Source organism: Choloepus didactylus, chromosome 9 (assembly GCF_015220235.1).
Source record: "Choloepus didactylus isolate mChoDid1 chromosome 9, mChoDid1.pri, whole genome shotgun sequence".
In the NCBI taxonomy this organism is placed as follows: domain Eukaryota; kingdom Metazoa; phylum Chordata; class Mammalia; order Pilosa; family Megalonychidae; genus Choloepus; species Choloepus didactylus.
In genome coordinates, this window is record NC_051315.1 from 99,316,657 (window position 1) to 99,336,578 (window position 19,922).

At 37.1% G+C, this 19,922-nt stretch overlaps 1 protein-coding gene and 1 long non-coding RNA gene across 3 annotated transcripts in view; one reads left to right on the forward strand and one right to left on the reverse strand.

Annotated features, from left to right (window-relative positions):
- Window positions 1-19,922, forward strand: part of ADAM23 (ADAM metallopeptidase domain 23) — a 166,427-nt gene that overhangs the window by 122,417 nt on the left and 24,088 nt on the right. For both annotated transcript variants that reach the window (XM_037849407.1, XM_037849408.1), the window contains exons 16-23: window positions 2,209-2,280; window positions 2,876-2,965; window positions 4,261-4,341; window positions 12,766-12,816; window positions 13,874-13,937; window positions 15,070-15,175; window positions 17,945-18,064; window positions 19,174-19,342. In XM_037849407.1, coding sequence (XP_037705335.1) covers window positions 2,209-2,280; window positions 2,876-2,965; window positions 4,261-4,341; window positions 12,766-12,816; window positions 13,874-13,937; window positions 15,070-15,175; window positions 17,945-18,064; window positions 19,174-19,342 — 753 coding nt within the window. The remainder of the gene's footprint in view (window positions 1-2,208; window positions 2,281-2,875; window positions 2,966-4,260; window positions 4,342-12,765; window positions 12,817-13,873; window positions 13,938-15,069; window positions 15,176-17,944; window positions 18,065-19,173; window positions 19,343-19,922) is intronic.
- The window catches only part of LOC119544186, a 29,469-nt gene that overhangs the window by 1,402 nt on the left and 8,145 nt on the right, over window positions 1-19,922 (reverse strand). Inside the window, exon 2 of the long non-coding RNA XR_005218784.1 lies at window positions 17,979-18,086. This is a non-coding gene — a long non-coding RNA (uncharacterized LOC119544186). The remainder of the gene's footprint in view (window positions 1-17,978; window positions 18,087-19,922) is intronic.

Consider the following 19,922-nt stretch of genomic DNA (forward strand, 5'->3'; position numbering starts at 1 on the left):
AATGTATCATACATTTCTAAAAGCCAGCAGATCCAGAATTCTGAAACTCATTAGCTATGAGGCTTTTGGATAAGGGATGGTGGACCTACTATAGCATATTTGGAAATGAAGTTACTCAACAGGCATAAAGAGGATTGGTGCTAATTAGTAAGTGTACAGAAATTCTACATTGTAAATTTCATATCTTAAAATATGACTTCATAAGTCAAATATAGTTCATGGCTATACAAAATGGTAAACACTGTACATTTTGAGAGAAAAGTGAAATGTTAGCATTTAAAAAAATCAGTGACTAATGTGGATAGCTGACAACTGTTTATTTCTCTACCCAAAATTAAGTGATACTACTATAGTCAAAAGATGGTGTTTGATGCCTGACATCTGTATGAAATCTCAGTAAGGCTGCAGAACAAGAAACAGGAATTTTAAAGTGAATTTGCATCATTAAACACTGAGCTGCCTGACATTGATATCAATGCAACAGAAATCTGAAAGCTTCACAGTTTTTTTTAAAAGGGTGAAAATAAGTAATAATGAATGAGTGTGGGCTGTTTGCATTTTTGAATTGCAGTGCACATGGCTGATTTTACCGACCTTGCAGCTCACTAGCTAACTAGAAGCATCATGCCTGAGGAAATAACGCTGAGTTGTTAGGAAATGTTAAGGTTTCTAGTATGTATATGAGGTTCCATCATTAGACTTCTGAAATCACCTGTGAGGAGGAGGAATATTATTTCAGTAATTTTGAAACTACATTAAAATGATTATACGTCTCTAATTTTAAAAATTAGTAAATGTGGAATCATTTTTTTAGTTTAAACTGCATATTATAATGGTTTAAAAACCTATGGATTTCAGTGGAATAGTTCATATGTTTATGTTGAAGAACTGATTTTTTTTTAAATGTTTTAGTGTAATAAAATATGTTTGAATGCAAATATTATGTATTATGTATTGTTCTCACCTGTGCTTATTTTCTGTTTTGGGAGCCTTCCCAACTCGGTGTTTTCCATCTGGTTTAAGATTGGGACCCATCGCAGGATAAAGAGTTGTCCTAGGAATGAAACCTAGTAGGTTGCTACGTGAGAGTCCTGATGAAAGCCCTAGTCCTGTTCCAGTCTGTCCCTCCCTTTTCCATTTTCTCCTGCCTGCTGACCAAAACACCACAGAGATTAGAACTGATGACTTAATTCACTGCACCGCCCCAGAGGAAAGTCCCACCTAAGTAACCTTGCTTTCTATGGTAATTTTCTGCTCATGGAAGTGGAAGGGGGATCAGGTCTTTCTCAGAGGGATTCGGTGGAAGGCAACCCTTCCTTGAGGTGTGTATTGCAGCTGGGGAAGTAGTTTCTCTCTCTCATATTCGTTGCTCCAAGCATTTGGATTGCGATGTGCTGTTCTAGTCTTCATGCAGACCAGATGGTAATACACAAAGAAATCCTGCCCCCAGGCAATTCAAAATAGAAATGTTTCTCACAATTAATAAACTGTCGCTACAGGTCTGTAATATAGTTTAACTGGTAAGCAAATTCATAGCACCAATGGGGCGATTATTCTAGAAATTTGATTCTACCATTGCTCCAGGAATGATTGAGATATTTCTTTACATCCATGCATGTGTCTACACGTTTACTCCACATGCTTCAGACAGTGCACATTTCTCTTCAATGAGAATGATGGGCATGGATTTCCAGCAAAATTTTTCTAAATTTATTTGCAATTACTTGGTGGTATATATTACATTGGGCTGTGACTGAAGCATATTTATCTTTTTGGTAATTTTTATGTCTTCATCAGCTGCCTTAAGACGAGTCAACACATTAGATATCTGTGAGTCTTACTAGCAGTACATTTTAGCTCCATTAGCAAATACGAAAGGTGATCTATTCCCCTTGACAGCTTACCTCCATAAAAAGTAACTATAATGCTAGAGTTCATCCATGGAGCCCACCACCAGACAGGCCAAACAGCTACAGAATTCTCCAAGACATATTACCCAATTTCAGGTATGCTTTTTAGAAGTTGTGGAAGTATTATTAATAAATGAATTTCCCACACAGATATCATTTATACGATACCTTTGACAACAGATCACAGAAGAATACCACATGATAGCTGATTATAGGATCATGTGTGTGTTCCTGGTGGTGTGTTGATTTTCTGTGATCAATTAAAATGTTTCTCCTTTCCTTTCCTAATCTCTTCCAGCTGTTTGAGCCCACTGAATGTGGAAATGGATATGTAGAAGCTGGAGAGGAATGTGATTGTGGTTTCCATGTGGTAGGTATAAAAGACCCTCTCTACCTTCAGTACAGCTCTTACCCAGAACAAACAAGCGTGGCATTAGCAAGAGGTCTGTGCTATCATGCATTGTGGTCCTGCTGCCTTTCTTTCTGAGCTCCCAGCCTAGACACGTTAGAATTAGTCATGTCCTTATGGTCTTGTCTGAAAAAACTTAATGGATTCTTCTAATCAGATTTCCTACCTCTTAAAAATTCATAGCTCATATTCATCTCAGGCAAATTTTACCAAATCATAACCCTTTTTTTCCATGTGGAGTATTACTTTTGTCTTTATGAAACTATATTAGAATATTAAGTGTATAGTATACTAGAGCTAACCACAGGTAGGGTATCTGCTGAAAAATAAGCATAAGCCTTTGTTAGGGAGCCCATTTTATAGAAGATTATATTTTGCTGAGAGTTGTGGCAGGAAAGCATTTATCATTGTTTAAAACAATTAATTGTTCCTAAAATATTTGCTTACTATTGTATAAGTCTCTTTGTTTGGATTATGCATAAATCATGTGTGGAGTAAATGGTGGATGACCAGTGGGTAAGGTTTCTCACATACTCACATGAAGTGTTTTCTCTAGGAGTGCTACGGATTGTGCTGTAAGAAATGCTCGCTCTCCAATGGGGCACACTGCAGCGATGGACCCTGCTGTAACAATACCTCATGTCTGGTGGGTTCTCTGACATCATTTCATCTTTCTCTTACTTGCCAGATTAGCCAAATATATCACTGTGTAAGCAGTTGAATAGCTTGTCATGAGTTTGTTGGTTAACAGTGTACCTTTCAGCCATTCAATTTTGTAGAATGTGTAAATCCAGCCAAATTCTGTGGGTCATAACATTTGCCTTTACTATTGTTCTCTAACAACCATCTTATACCCCTATCTTCCAAGGATTCCTTAAGAAAATATACTTCTACCACTTCCAAATAAACATTGAAGGTTGCCCTACTGACACCAATGAAAATCAAATTAAATTGTTGAATAGAAGAGGGACATTTCCTGTGGTGTTTTTTTTAATAATATGACCTAATTACAACATTCTTTTTAAAGACTTACCCTAATTTATGTTAGACTCTGAGCATAAAAGCTAGTGCTCGTATTTTCACATTTGGCTTTTTAAGTCTTCTATAAAGGCAGCAGAGCTAGAGAAGGAAGTAATTTATTTATATGTTTCCATGTGTACATACACAGTTTGTATGCATGTAGACATGTAGAGTCACTTCCATATAAAGAGGCCTGTAGTTAGTTTTTGAAGAGTCATCTTTTTAAACCTCCTTTTTCTCACCTAAAAAACCTTTAATATTCCTAAAACCATAATATTACATGATTTTATTGTTTTCTTCAATACCAAGGGATATTATGCATTATGGTATTCCAGAAGATTCTGGTTTAGCTTATACTTGCCTGCCTTATGTCCCCTACCAGATTATAAGTTGCTGGAGGGAAATGAGTTTTTTTCCTTCATGTTTTATCTACTCCCTCCTCAGATAAGCAGAATGCCCTGAATATGGTAGTCATTCATTGACACCACTGAAAGTAATTCATATGAATTCATTGAGACTTGATTTTGTGTATTTAACTAAGGCAAGATTAATATCCAAGCCAGTAGATAAATTGGTGAAGGCTGGGCATGTACATCGGTCTTTAGAGAGATCAGGTGTTCTGCTATTTTGTCTTCAGCCAAACCAGTGTTTCTTCTTTACATGCTTGCCATCTCATTGCTTTCCTAAAACAATAGTCTGAGACAGTGGGTTTGGAAATATGAACATAAAATGCCTTGGTTGATGATTCATATTTAGTACAGAGACTGGCACCTGGGCCTTGTTTCTATTCTGCAGCTATCTTGCTAATTCATAAAGAGTTTGGGGATGAGAGAGTATGTGGATTGTTGGTGACTATAAGAATGTTAAGTTCTTAAAATATAAGTTAATACTAGTCTCTAACTAGTGAATGTTGAATTGTAGTTTCAGCCACGAGGCTATGAATGTCGGGATGCTGTGAATAGTTGTGATATTACTGAATATTGTACTGGAGACTCTGGTCAGGTATGGCAAACTGAATTTTAGTTAATACATTTTGTTTGTAAATACATAATTCAAAGCTTTCTATATATATTACATGTGTTATATGCTTTTTTGTTGTTGTTTTGTTTTGATTTGATTTGTTTTCTAGTAATTTCTAGCTCTTCATCCTGAATTTAAGGAAAGTTTTCTTTCTTTTTTCTTTTTTTTTTTTTTCATTTGTGTGTGTGTTTTATTATAATCAATTAATTTTTAAACTTGTATTTTGAGATAATTCCAAACGTACAGGACAGTTACAACAATAATACAAATCCCTTACAGAAAACTACAACATACCCTCCCCAGATACCCAGATCCACCAATTGTAACATTTTTCCACCTTTGCAATATCATTTTAGCTATCTATCTATCTAATCTGTCTATCATCTATCTTTTTTTTTTGAAATAAATTTGAAGTTATAAGAACAGTTGCAAAAACAATACTAACCCTATACACAGAATTCCATCATACCCTGACCCCCGCCTCCGATAGCTCAATCCACCAACTTTAACATGCTGTCACATTGCTCTTTCTTTCCCTCCCTCCCTATCTATCATCCATCATCTATTGCTCTGTCTTCTGAACATTTGAAAGCTAGCTGCACACATCCTTGAACATTCACTATAATTCACGTATACACTTCCCATGAACAAGAACATTCTTTTATGCAATCCCATTAAGCGCAGCTAAGAAGTACAGGGGATTCAACAATGATACAAAGCTTACATTCTATATTTCCTTTTCCTTATGTCTCAACTGTGTCCCTTTGAGCCTCCTGTCCTCCATCCTCAGATCCCATCCAAGTTCATCCTTGAAATTCAATTGTCATCTATTTAGACTGTCTTTTTTTCTTTTTTTTTTTCAGTTGTGGAAACATATATACAGCCTAAATCTTCCCATTCCACCCCCTCCCTAGCCTTCCATTAGTGGGATTAATCACATTTAGGATGTTGTAATGCTCTTCCCCACCATCCATTACTAGAAATTTCCCTTCACCTCAAACAGCAACCCTACACTCATTTCTTAACTCCCCATTGCCCCTTCCCCATTTCTCTTAACCCGTATTCTACTTTTCATCTCTATGGTTATATTCTCTGATAATTTCTTTGTGTTTACTGTGGGGCTTAAAATTAACCTCTTAAATCCATAACAATCTTGTTTTTCTTTGATACCACCTTCACTTCAATAGGACACATGAGCTAGTTCTTATACTCCTCCATTTCCCCACCTTTATATAGTTGTCTAAAATTACATATTTTACACTGAGTTCAAAGCCACTGATTTGTCATTAGAGTTTGTGTATTTTGTATCATGTAGGAAGTAAATAGTGGAGTTACAGTTCAAAAATTATTGACTTCTATTTGTATTCCATTGTGGTTGGAGAATGTGTTTTGAGTATATTCAAAAATTTTTTTTTTTTTTTTTAATTTCTTGAGGCTTGTTTTACGTCCCAGCTTATGGTCCCTTCTGGAGAAAGATCCATGATCACTAGAGAAAAATGAGTGTCCTGGTGATTTGGGATGTAAGATACTATATATGTCTGTTAAAATTCTCTATATCTCTTTCTCCTTTCTTTGTTTCTCTGTTGGTAGGGCTCCTTTAGTTTCTGAAGTAGGGCAGGTCTTTTATTGGCAAACTCTCTCAGCATTTGTTTGTCTGTGAAAAATTTAAGCTCTCGCTCAAATTTGAAGGAGAGTTTTGCTGGATAAAATAGGTTGGAAATTTTTCTCTCTCAGAATTTTAAATATGTCATGCCACTGCCTTCTCTCCTCCATGGTGGCCGCTGAGTAGTCACAACTTAGTCTTATGTTGTTTCCTTTGTATGTGGTGAATTGCTTTTCTTTGCTGCTTTCAGAACTTGCTCCTTCTCTTCAGTATTTGAGAGTCTGATCAGAATATGTCTCGGAGTGGGTTTATTTGGATTTATTCTATTTGGAGTTCGCTGGGCATTTATGCTCTGTGTATTTATATTGTGTAGAAGGTTTAGGAAGTTTTCCTCAACAATGTCTTTGAATACTCTTTCTAGACCTTTACCCTTCTCTTCCCCTTCTGGGACACCAATGAGTCTTAAGTTTGAACGTTTTATTTTATCTATCGTATCCCTGAGATCCATTTCAATTTTTTCAAATTTTTTCTCCATTCTTTCTTTTATTCTTTCATTTTCTGTTCTGTGGACTTCTAGGACATTGAGATGTTGTTCAGCTTCCTCTAGTCTTATATTGTGAATATCCAGAGTCTTTTTAATTTGGCCAACGGTTTCTTTTATTTCCATGAGATCTTCTTTTTTTTTATTTACTCTTGCAATGTCTTCTTTACGCTCTTCTAGGGTCTTCTTTATGTTGCTTATATCCTGGGCCATGGCCTTCTTGATGTCCTTTAAATCCTTTGCAATGTTTTTGTTCCTCGATTGTAGATCTTTGATTAATTTTGCCAGGTACTGTGTCTCTTCAGATATCTTGATTTGTGTGTTTGGAGAAGGATTCTCCATATCGTCTGGTTTTATCATATGCATTAAGATTTTCTGTTGTTTTTGGCCTCTTGGCATTTGCTTTGCTTGATAGGGTTCTTTCAAGTTGTAAAAAAAAATACCAATCTAATTTTTCAGAACACAGTTTGGTGGCGTACACTTTCTCTAACTAACCAGCAGATGGCGTCTGTGAGTCACCTATACCCCTCAAGTCAGGTCTCCACCTTGTCCCCACAGTGTGTGGGGAAATGATTCTTGTGGGGTTCAGTTGGAGAACTCAGTTTGGGTGTGTTGCTGGAGCCGTCCGCCCTGAATGTGGGGCGTGTGTACAGATGGCCAGGGAGGAAGGACAGTTTTAATATTCAAATCCCCCAGGTTCCTGGAGATTCAAGGCCGCTGCAAGAGTCTAAGCCTTCATTTCATTTCAGCCCCAGACCCTCTCTCTCGCTGTCCCACAAACCACCGGGCTTGGCGTAGTGTCCCTGGGTTCTCCGAGTGAGTCCCCCCTCTCTGCCATGATCCTCCAGGGCCTCTGCCGAGAGAATGCCGTGCTATGTCACCAGTGCGCACCGTCCCTCAAGGGAAGCCCTGGGCCGCCGGGCCGTGGAGGGGCACTTTCAGCCTATGCAAAGATGGCCGAATGGGGCATCTCAACCCTCCCCTCCTCGTACAGTTCCTCCTTCCCAGCTCCGGGACAACTGGCGGGGCTCTGGGCTGTGGGCACGGCCCCAGGCAGGAGTTTATCCAGCCCTCCGGGGAGCCAGCTGCTAGCCGTGGGGTTTCTTTCTGCTTTCAGCTCTCCCCTCCATTTCCCCATCCCCGAGGGCATCTGCAGTGGGTTATCTTCCAGGCCAGACACTGAGAAGCCGGCCCAGCCCCCTCTTGCTGTGTTTTACTGCGTGGTTCCCACTATCGCAACTGCAGCCGCTCCTGGGTTTTTCCCTTTTTTTTTTTTAAAAGATCCCGTCGGTCTCCAAACGCCAAACCCTGGCTTCCCCAGACTTCCACGCGGCTGCGGGTCTTCCAGCCAGCTTACTCACTCGTTGCAGAATGCAGACTCCCAGTTTACCAAGTATATGGCCCCTCTGGAACTAGGAGACCTCATCCAGCTGGCGCATTGCTGTAACCGGTATTCAGGGTCACTTTCTGGTTTTATCTAGTGTTTTTCACAGAGGTATTTTTTCGCCCTGTCTCACCTAGCCGCCATCTTAGTTTCTCCAGTTTTCTTTTTTTTTTTTAATTTTTATTTTGAACCTAAATTTCTTCAACTTTCCCTTGGATAGTTAGTTCCCTTTATTTGATCCATATCCAACTAATTGATTTTTCTTTCCTGGTCCCCATGTCCAAAACAGTACATTTGGTTAACACGCAACCCCCCCCCCCTTTTTTTTTAATTTGAATGCAGTCACTGTTTATTAACTGACCAGATTATGAAAGTAATCATAGTAGACACCTTAGTTCATCCCTCTAATAAGCCTATTGATCCGGTCTTCCCTGTTGCCAGCATCTCCCCCTTCTACAAAGTGGGTGGTCTTTTTCTTCATGCCCCCTCTGGGAGAAAAGTAATGTGAAGGGCCACAGGAAGTTGTTTGCTTCTTTGAAGCATTTCCCAACAATATAGATCTCATGAATCAGGTCCTCCATGCAGATGATGCCATATTTACCAAGAGATCGTGCAATCAGAGTTATCTGTCAAGGCAATCTGCTTCTTATTGATTTTGCCATAACCACGCTTGTAGATAGTTCGTTCACTGACTGCAGGTTCGGGTACCCCCATGCAATATATGGTTCCACAATCCTCAGCATGTTAATTGAGGCCTTGTTGAGCTTAACCAGTGTGCCATTGAAGATTTGGTGAAGGTGAAGAAGTTGCAGCACTTTTCGGGCCTTTAGGCTCACGCCATTGATACCTCTGATGCTGATGACAAATGCCAATTTGGGTTCCAGAGGTACATAGAAGTTGCCAGCTTTTCTTGCCATTCTAGCCATTCGAATCTCAGTTCTGTACATTTGCCTATATTCCTTGTGATAGTGCTTGGCTTTTTCATAGATAAGCTTCCTCCTTGCCTTTCGAAGCATCTTTTGGGCAAACTTCTTTCTCAAGCGCTTGATCTTCAGTTCAGCAAAATTCCTTCACTTTTAATTGAGGGTTTCCGGCACAGCTGGAACCTTCTTCTTCTTCTCTTCAACACCCTCCATGGTTCCAGCCGGAAAAGAGGCCAAAACCCTTTCTTTAAACAAAATTTCGGATGGAAGCCCAATGTAGAAAATAGTAAGCAGCACTGTTCTTACCCCTCTCCACATAGACAACCCTGGCTGCAGAGGCCTATATGCTTTGGCCTGATTTTCTTAACGTGGTAATTATTCTAACATTGTAATTAAGGTTGCCTCCCAGCATTCCTTATTTACATTATTTTATGCTTTTTAATTTATAATATTAAGCCTTTATTTGTCATGCAAATAAAATATGTTGAGCTCCTACTGTACATGAAACACTGCTGTAAATGCTGATATATTGTTGTGAACAAGATAGACAAGTCCTTGCTCTTACAGTGCTTCCATTCTTCTGGGTATAGAAAGGCAAATAAGTAAACAAAACTATTAGGTGGTAATAAGTGCTAAACATAAAATAGGCTAGATGAAAAGAGTGATGGGTGGGGTTCTTTATCAGGGGGATTGGTCCATCCTCCAGGAGGAGGTGGTGTTTAAGTAGAGATACAAGTGGCAAGACAGAAGACAGCAATTCCAGAAGCTTGGTTTGTTCAACAAATTGAATGAAAGCACAGATGGTTGGAGAATAGTGGAAAAGATTCAAGGAAGAAAGCAAGATTCAGGGCAATGGGGACTTGTATGGTAGGCCAGGGTAAGGATTGTGGATTTCATGTTACTTTCATTTTCATTCTAATATTACTGCAAAAGCATTTTCCCATAATATTACAGTCTTTATAAATAGCCTTTCTGTGATTGCATGAGAGTCTACCATGTATGTCAGTTGACATGTACCCAGTGGTGGATGATTTGCTGGCAGTTTTTCATTACTTATTTAACAAGGAAGTGAACATTTTTGTGCATTTTTTAGAAAGTGTTCCTTGTTCAGATTTAGTTCTTTTGGATAAAGTCTCAGGAGTGGGATTACCTATTACCAGGTATTAGGGTTTCCAAAGAGCTCCCAATAAACACAGTAAAGTTGGAGGTCAAAATATCACTTTTGTTATTGATAATAACTAAATTGAAGGCCAGAGCTTAATATGAGGGCCATATGGACTTCTTTATGGCTATCCAGTGACAGCAGGTTACTTACTGACAAAATTAAGTCTGCCATGACCTCTACCTGCAGAGACGTGCTCTTGCACACTGCGTGACATGGAGGGCAGTGGAGGATGCATGCATCACGTGAGTAGGCTCACTCTTCTCAAGAGAAGAATGACAGAAGTGAGCCAGAATGCCCAGTTATTCTTCCCAAATTTATCAGTCACTCACTTCACCTCAGGGAGGAAGTGATTAAAGGAGCAGAGAGTGGGCAGTTATGCTGAGTTCCCTTCACTGGAAGGAAACATGAGGAGAGAGAAAAAAAGATTCCTAATTAAACTTTTTGAAAGTACTTGATATGTATTATCTGAAGCTCAATTAAAATGAACTCTTTTAAGGATATGGTGCAGTGAAATATGTGCAGGCTTTTCTTTTATGACTTCATGCACATCTGTTTCTTATATTTAAATATGTAAATAGTTTTTTTTTGTAATTTTCCAATAATGTAGTGACAGTGTAAGAATTGTGGGTTCTGTGTTTAATGACAAGTGTGTTGACAGTCCTGATATTCTGTTTCACAGAGTTGTAGTTTCCATTTTGTAGAATACTACTATTTTTATAACCATCATACATGGTTTTGGCTTTGTGTATTCAGCCCTTTCAAAGGTATTGTTCTTACATTTTAACCTTTAACTCTTAAATTGGCATAGAATTTACTGGGAAAAATGCTTTTATAATGAGGGCTTTATGTTTAACCTAATTTTCTATTATCTAATTAAAAACAAAGTTTTTCTTTTTATCTTATATGTCTAAGGTGAAAATTATACTGTTAAATTACTTTCTCAGTGACATATTGGAATCACATGTTCTTTTACTAACAATTTCATAACATGACTAGAATGAAATGAAATAGATCATTGGCGTAGAGGGAGTTTACCTCTCAAAATATTCTTTTACATTGTAAAAGATGTGAACTTTTAATTTAATTAATGTTAATAATGATACAAAAAGTGGGACTTCCGAGAATCTCTGTGTATCTGAGAATCAATATTTATAGGCAACATTACGACTTTATCTCTTCTACATTATCAGTAGCTTTTGGCTTATTTTTTAATAAACTTTTTATTTTGAAATAATTTCAAACTACAGGACAGTTGCAAAAATAATACAAAGCCCATATAGAGAACTCCAACACACCCCCAGCCAGATACCCAGATCTACCAATTTTTAAGATTTTGACAAACATTTTCCATCATTCCTTCTATCTGTCTATCTATCTATCCATTGATCCATCCATCCATCCACTGACCCACCCACCCACACATCCATTCATCTATTCATCTATTTTACAAACATTTGAAAACAGATTTTATACATCATGCTCCTTGAACACTTAATACTTACATGTGCTTTTCCTAAGAACAAGAGTATTCACTTAGATAACCACCATAACTATAGTTGTCAAATTCAGGAAATGTAATGTTGATATAAAGATTACAGTCTATATTCCAATGTTTTCATTTGTCTCAATAATGTCCTTTTGGGATTTTTTTCTTCCTTTTGGCTTAATTTTGGTATTAATGTTTATTGATGCTTCTATGCTACTTTTAAAATTCATAATTTGTAACAAAATAAGCAAAAAAACTTGTGCGTTTAAGAAAAATTCTTGGCAAGTCATACTGGGTGATATAGTAAAGATATTTTTGAAAAATGTGGGAAATGTTTTAACGCTCTGAAATGTTTTGTCTAAATGTGTGGTATAACACAGTTTAAAATAAGCACATTTACATGCTGTTGTACTGTTGAAGCCTGCCTCAAGCAAACCATTCTGTATATCATAAAACTGGTGCCTGGAATGGCATTTAGATGTTGAATCCAGAATAAAGTACACAGATTTATGGTTCTCCTATTTTAAGACTTCAGAGAACACAAGATATCCCATAATGTCCTTTGTTAAATTTCAGCAATAAGCAACTGGCTTTTATTAACCTAAACTAAAACTTTTTTTAGCTCTCTTAAATGTGGTAAATAAAATGCACAGTCAGAGTAAAAATTTTAACTTATTCAGGATAGCTTTTAGGGAAAATGAAATTCACTTTAAAAAATGATTTGATGAATACACCTGTAAAAAGAAATAGCTATCATACCACAAATCTTTCTAGTAACTAGTCTATTGGTTTGAGAAATCCAAAAGGTAATGGAGGTACAGCGCTTTCATTGAGGTGAAAGGCAGGGAACTGATATTTCTTCTTTTTCAGTACAGTAGCCCATAGGTAAGTGTAATGGGTGTCAAATGCAGATTTGATGTTTTCATGGAGCTGAGCAAGGTCTTGTAAGTTAGTCAGTCTCTGAATGTGTATACCCTACTAAGATGATTCATTTCCTTCATTGTCCATTTTAATCCCTTCTACTTTTAACTCTAAAGGGAAGTGAATTTAATTTGTTATTCTAACCCACCTCATGATAAACAGAGAAACATATAAAAAGCTTCCACTGCATGGATCTAATCTACTTTTTTACAAATAATAGGAGAATTAATTTGGATAACCTTTTTAAGTAGTTCCACATTTTTTTAAACATTCCTAATGATATATGCACCATGCTTACATTTTTTTCATTTTCATATCATTGTATGTTTTATTTGAAGGTATTTGATATGCTGAACACTTAGTAAAAAGATTGTGTTTTTCAGTGCCCACCAAATCTTCATAAGCAAGATGGATATTCATGCAATCAAAATCAGGTATGCTGGACTCAAAGGTTTAAATGTTATTTTAAAAGGATTAGTTTGGGAGTTTTATTTTTCTTTTTTGATAAATGTAACTTCTTAGGGAAATTCAACTCAACAGTAAATTGTTGCACTGTTGTTCCAGTTTAGAGTGGTTCTATGTCATATCAAATACTAAAAAAAATACGTTCAACTTATGGCAAATTGTTGAGAGGAAACTGAAGAAAAGAAGAAAAACGTAATGGTTGAAAAATTAGGAATTTAATTTATTAAACTGTGACCGTTTTTCAATAATTTTAGCCTATCAGTCTATTATGGGAGAATATGACAATCTGTTTGAACATGATATTTTTCTGAAGCTGTTTTATATCCTGATCAGTCACATATCAGAGAAGATAAACATCATTTTGGCATCCCTTGAGGAAATATACTAGTTTTTGTTTTCTATAAAATTTTAAATTGTTAAATTTGGGCTTTAAAGAGCTATACTATGATATTATTGTTCTGAGTTTTAAATTTTAACTGTCCATTTTTTAAAAAACTTTTATTATGCTAACATATACACAACTCAAAATTTCCCATTTAACCACTTTTAAGTGTACAACTTAGAGGTACTAATTACATTTAGAACAGTTTGTTACCATCACCACCATTCACTATGGAAACTTTTTCATCACCCCAAACAGAAATTGTGCACCCATTAAGCAATAACTCCCCACTGCCCTTCTCCACACCCCTGATAATCTATAATCTACTTCCTGTCTCTGAATTTGCATATTCTAGGTATTTCATGTAAGTGGAATCATGTGATACTTGTCCTTTTATATCTGCCTTAATTGCTCAGCATGATGTCTTCAGTGTTCATCCATGCTGTAGTGTATATCAGAACTTCATTCCTTTTTATGATTGTCGATTATTATGCTTCTCTTAAGATGTTTGTGATTCTGTAAAAATATTAGGGTATGGAATGAAAAGAAAAATTAAGATGACCTAAAGGAGACCTTGTAGTAAAAATTTTGTGGGAACAGAACTGGTTCCTTGAGCCTCATCACATGTGTACTGCTGTCCCTAGGGCCGCTGCTACAATGGGGAGTGCAAGACCCGGGACAACCAGTGTCAGTACATCTGGGGAGCAAGTAGGTCACATTTTCCTGTCTGATGGTCATACATGCATTTTTCTCTTAATAGTGTTCTTCTCTTGCCAGTTTTGCTGAAACATGTACAGCTTAGAGTGATGCTTCAAAACAAAACAAAACAAACAAACAAAACACCCAGAAAAAGGGTGAGAATAAAAAGAAGTCCGACTCTCAGTCATGAAAATAAATACAGAAAACAACTGCTCAATTCAGAGGCTTTTCATCAGAGGAAAGAACCACTCAGTGATTGTGGCATCCACTTGCAAAGACTGGGTTGAGTGCAGTCGTGTTAATTATCCAGACCCTCGCGTGATTTACTTTGTTTTGGGGATTAAATATTTATCCCTAAATTAGCTTTCTGTTTTCCCCTCTACGTGTTTGCAGGTGCATGGTCAGGATTTTCAGTACATTTCCTACATGTTAGTACAGATATTGTGTTCCTGTCATTTACAATGCCTCTCCAACGACTTTTAGGGACAGACTGCAAGAGAGGAATTTGCAGTTGCCTTGCTGGCTGAAGCGGGGTCACCCTAAAGGAAAAAAAAAGCATACATAAAGGACAGAGACCCTGGCATAAGTGATTTCAGGGTTTGGCAAATAGCATTAACTGAAAGATTTACATTTGAGACTTCAGTTTTGACAGGGGAAAGATAATAGAGAAATATTTTTCTTTTCAAAGTTTAGATATCAAAACTCAAGTGCCAACATAAAATCTGAATGGGCTAAGACTTTATAGTATTTCCTAATGTAAAAATAAAACCATTAAGAATGTTTATTAGCTTCTGTATGTCACTTCACTAATTCTTGCTACAAGTAGTCATTACTACCTCCAACTGCCAAACTCACTGAGAGAAATTGGGAGAGTTTGGTTCTTGAGTTAAAAACACTGGTATTTTGGAACTGCCTCACAAGAGCCAATTGTTAAATTCTTGAGAATTTTGCATGCCAGTAGGCATCACACCAATAGCTTGAAATTAGCCATGGAGTGTTTACACCATGGAAATTGGCAAATGCTACAAATCAGGAGTTTATTTTTCTGGAGAGCCAGTTTTTAAACATTTACTAGGCCACTGCTGGTTATGGATAACAAAGAGAACTAAATAACTTTTCTATTCTTGCCCATCTCCAAAAGAGGCTGCAGGGTCTGACAAGTTCTGTTATGAAAAACTGAATACAGAAGGCACAGAGAAGGGAAATTGTGGGAAGGATGGAGACCGATGGATCCAGTGCAGCAAACAGTGAGTGGTCAACTTTGATGGCGTTAATGACTAGACTTGCATGATTCAAATGTGAAATGGGCAATGGACACAATATAAATGTTGTTACATGAATGTTCACTATTTACGTTTTTAAAGTATGTATTTTAAAAACACATTTGTATATCTATAGGCCAAATAGCCACAGACTAAACTGTTACTGTGGTGCATACACACCATTTCTGTAAAATTCTGAAAATTTCTCACATGCTGTATCTTACTTGATCCCTGTTTTAAAGCGATATTTTGCCAGAGTATTACAAATTGATATTTAGGTTTTAATTTCTGCTGGAAGATAAGACCTGTGAATGTACTAGTATACACAGAGATTAACATGTGAAATATATAGACTCTATAGATAATATTCCAGGGACCATTCAAAGTGAAATATATTTTTGACCATTTCACAAGTGTAACACCATATGATTTAATTAGGCATCTAATAGCCATGCCAGAGAGATTTTTTTTCTTTTTAAAAGCAACTAATCAGTGTATTTTGGAGGTATCTTTACTCAGGAAATGCAATACTTTCAGAGTGCATTGATGATATTTCCCCTTGTTTAGTTGAGGAAGATTATAATCATGATTTAATAGTTGAGGTTATTTCTATGACTTGGATCTATGGGACCATTAAGTTTGAAATTATAGGTTGGCACTCCCCCTTTTTATTTCATAGCATTAGGCATCTCCCAATTTTAAATCAAAGTGAAGATTTAAGGGAAGTTTTATTTTACCAGTTAATGATCTCTAGGTTGTACTTTATGAAACTTGATAATTCCATGTAGTCTTTGAAGGTGGATGAGGCCTTAGAAGGAAACGAATCTTTGTCCATAATTTCTTTCAAATTAAACCAAAATAACAGAGAACAGTTGTGTTTCCCACTTTGTGAGTGGGTTGCAAACGTTCTGAGATGTTGATCCTTTAGTCCTTGAGATGCCAGGGAGTAGGTGGAAGTGGGGCCTGAGGGCAGTCAGAATCCATGGGGTTAGGCACCTCTGGATATGATCAGGTCCGCTCATTAACCCAGCATCCTAGACAAATCTGATCCTTTTCTCCATGCCTCTATGACTTAAAAACTCTGGGAGACATTGGACTAGATCCTTGTAAAAGATAGCTTTTGGAAATCTGGTATCAATACCCAACCACTAAAGAGTTGAAGAAAGTTATTGTGTGTGTGTGTGGGTGTGTGAGTGTGGTTTTTTTTTTTTTTTTTTTGGCAACTTTTAAAAAATTGTGAACTGTAATATATGAACAGAAAAGTGAATAACACACAAATATAGAGTTTACCAAATAATTATGGCATGAATGCCCATGTAACCCCTACCCAGGTCAACAAATAGAACATTGCAGCATCCCAGAAATGTCTCCTTCCACCTTCCCATCCCAACTGTCCCCTGCCCCCCAGCCCCTGGAGGTAGTATCATTCTGATTTTTACTGGCAATCACTTTCTTGCTTTTCTTTAGAATTTTCATCACTAAACAACATATTTTGACCAAAGTTTTGGTTAGGTTATATAAAAGGAATAATACTCCATGTATTATTTTGTATTTTGATTCTTAAGCTGAGCATTTTTTAAGAGTCCTGTATGTTGTACCTAGTTGTCTTTGTTCATTTTTGTTGCTCATTTGTTTCATTTTAATTCTTCATTTGACTATACTGAGATTTCTTTCTCCGTTCTATGTTAAATAGGCATTTGGGCTGTTTCCATTTTTTTTTGCCTCTTACGAACTAAGCTGCTATGAACATTCTTGTCCATGTAACCCAGTGCACATGTGTGCGTGTTTCTCTAGGGCCGGTATCTAGAAGAAAAATTGCTAGGTCATAGAGGATGTGTATTTGCATTGTTGCCAGGTGATGCCAAATAGTTTTTCAAAATGGTTGTACCAATATACCCTACCATCAGTAATATATGTATGAGAATTTTGTTGTACCATGTTCATACTAACGCTTGATATCCTCAGACTTTTTACTTTTATCTATTCTAATGGGGTGAACTGCTATATTATTGCAGTTTCAATTTGCATTTCCCTGATTACAGAGGGTTTTAGCACATTTTTATGTATTTATTACATGTGGATTTCCTTTCTTTTGTGATGTGCCAGTTCAATTCTTTGCCCAATTTTTAGGAATTCATTGTTTACTTAACAAATAGGCTAGAGGTGGGTGTCCTCATGGTCATTTTCTCATGAAGGACACAGATGCTTTCCACCCTTCTGCTCTGTAATCTTTAACCTGTTGAGTTTTTATCTGTTTGCTTGTGAACTCATATGATTGCATGGTAGATGCAAAAACTCCACATTCAAATGTAGGAAGTTTGGATAGGAGCAAAAGGACTTCTCCACGTCAGTCTCTAACCTAAACCTTCACCCAGAAAGCAAAATTCTCCCCAGTATCTCCCAAGTTGACTGTACCTTACGTCTCTGCAGTCAGAGCTGGGTCCTGAGGCCACCTCTAGTTCCAGGGGGTGGGGAGGACGGATGACTGGGAAAGTGGGTGCAGGGAATGGGAGAGCCGTGACCAGCTTAGACACCAGTCACACTCGATCTTTCAGGCCTGAACTCTTGTCTGCCCCAAACAAAACAGTGATTCTTTTAGCAAGGTGGGGGTGGGGTGGGGGCAATGCAATGGCCGACCAACAATATCTACAACAAATGTTGTTCAGAAGGAAAGCGAATACCTTAAATTTTGAAAATCATTTTAATTTTTTGAGCTTGATTCCTTCTGTCTGTTTTTTTCCTTAACATGTTCAGTGATGTGTTCTGTGGATTTTTACTCTGTACCAACCTTACTCGAGCTCCACGTATTGGTCAACTTCAGGGTGAGATCATTCCAACTTCCTTTTACCATCAAGGCCGGGTGATTGACTGCAGGTAACATTAAATGTAGGAAAACCTAACAATCATGAGATTACAAATTTAGAAAAATCAAAGGAAATTTTTCTAGTTTTCACAAGAGGAAAGTTGACTTAGATTTTACCATCAGCCTTTTATGTTGAGAGTCATTTAAAAAACAAAGTTGTATATTGATTTTCAAATTACCAAACATTTGCTCAGTGTTCATACAAGGTACTAATAGTGAGGCGGTCTTTGTTTCATAATCTTAAGAGTAGAATTATGGTATTCATTTTGACCCATGATTAAAGTTTTGAGCATTGGTATATGTCACTATTTGAATACTCTGTGTGTGTGTTTCTTTTTATGACAAAAAGCAAAAGAGTTTAAAACCTGTACTCTATGTAATATTTGTCTGGTTTAAAAGATGGGTTAAGAAATACAATCACATATAGAAAGTATTTATTAAAATGTTATTCATAGTTATAGGCAAACATTTGATATCCAGTTGTCTTTGAATACAAAGCACAAAAAATATGAGGCTTATTTTTTAAGCCAGGGAGTCATATGTTAAATAAGTATTGTTCCCTTCAAAGTAGTCAGGTGGTCCTCAGATGCTGTGCTCTCATTCCAATAGTACTGTTATTGCCCAAAATACTTTTGGATTCCCCTATAGAAGTGGTCTCCACATGTGCAACTTTTTATTTTTGGTTAAGTAGCAACCTTGGAGTAGCAAACCTTCATTTTATGTTGGTGAGTATAAGAGTTGGAGTTATCCAAAAGTAATTTTGAGCCAAGTTTATAAATCAAGTAATCCTGTCTTGGTCAAATGATGTTTTACTGTCTTTTAAATGGATCTAAAGGCAATTCTAACACCATCTTAGACAATAAACTCCTTCCTAGAATGCATTTGTATCCTTCAAAGCTAGGTTAGTATATTTGTAAAATATGCAGCAAGACTACTCTATTATTTTAACACTGGTTATCATTCAAATTTAAGCTGTCCCTAACTTTGAAATTTTAGAATTAAAAATCAATAGAGAAGAACAGTTTCAAGTTATTTTAAATAGCTAGCACACCTCATTCATTTTGACCTTATATTTCTACGTGTGGTGCTGATGGTTTTATGAATATCTTTTTCCTTTTAGTGGTGCTCATGTGGTTTTGGATGATGATACAGACATGGGCTATGTAGAAGATGGAACACCATGTGGCCCATCTATGATGTGTTTAGATCGGAAGTGCCTACAGATTCAAGCCCTAAATATGAGCAGCTGCCCACTCGATTCCAAGGGCAAAGTCTGTTCAGGCCATGGGGTAAGTTGGCATCTGTGTTCCAGCTCGAGCCTTCATTGTCTGGCATCATGAAAGTTCTCAACAGTTAGACTTCCAGTCCAGCCATTCTCCTTCTGTGGTTGCTTCCAATATCTCTGCACTGGCTATGACAATTCCCTAGCACCCTTATCTGCTAGGAATAACACCCACATGTGTTAATATGGTTTTATTTTTGCTGTTCCCTTTATCACTGGCTATTTATAGTCATCACCTTCTCTAGACAAAGCTTGGCATCTAAGAAGTTTGAAAAAAATTGATACGGTTTCTAAACAAACAGTAGTCCCCATGTGACTACTTTGTACCATTCAAAATAACTTTTAAACCCTCTCAGTAATTCACTCCCAGCTATTCACCATGCACACTGAGTATCTATGTATACAAGATCACACCAGACTAGAGGCTGGATTATTGATATAATTCACATGCTTAAAGTTGTAAAATTATGCTTGGACCATTGCCAGCCAGAAAAGATCCTCTCTACTCATACCTGCACATAACTTTAATCCTCATAACAACCTGTTTGGGCAATCTGTCTTACTGGTAGACCTAGGCTTAATATCCC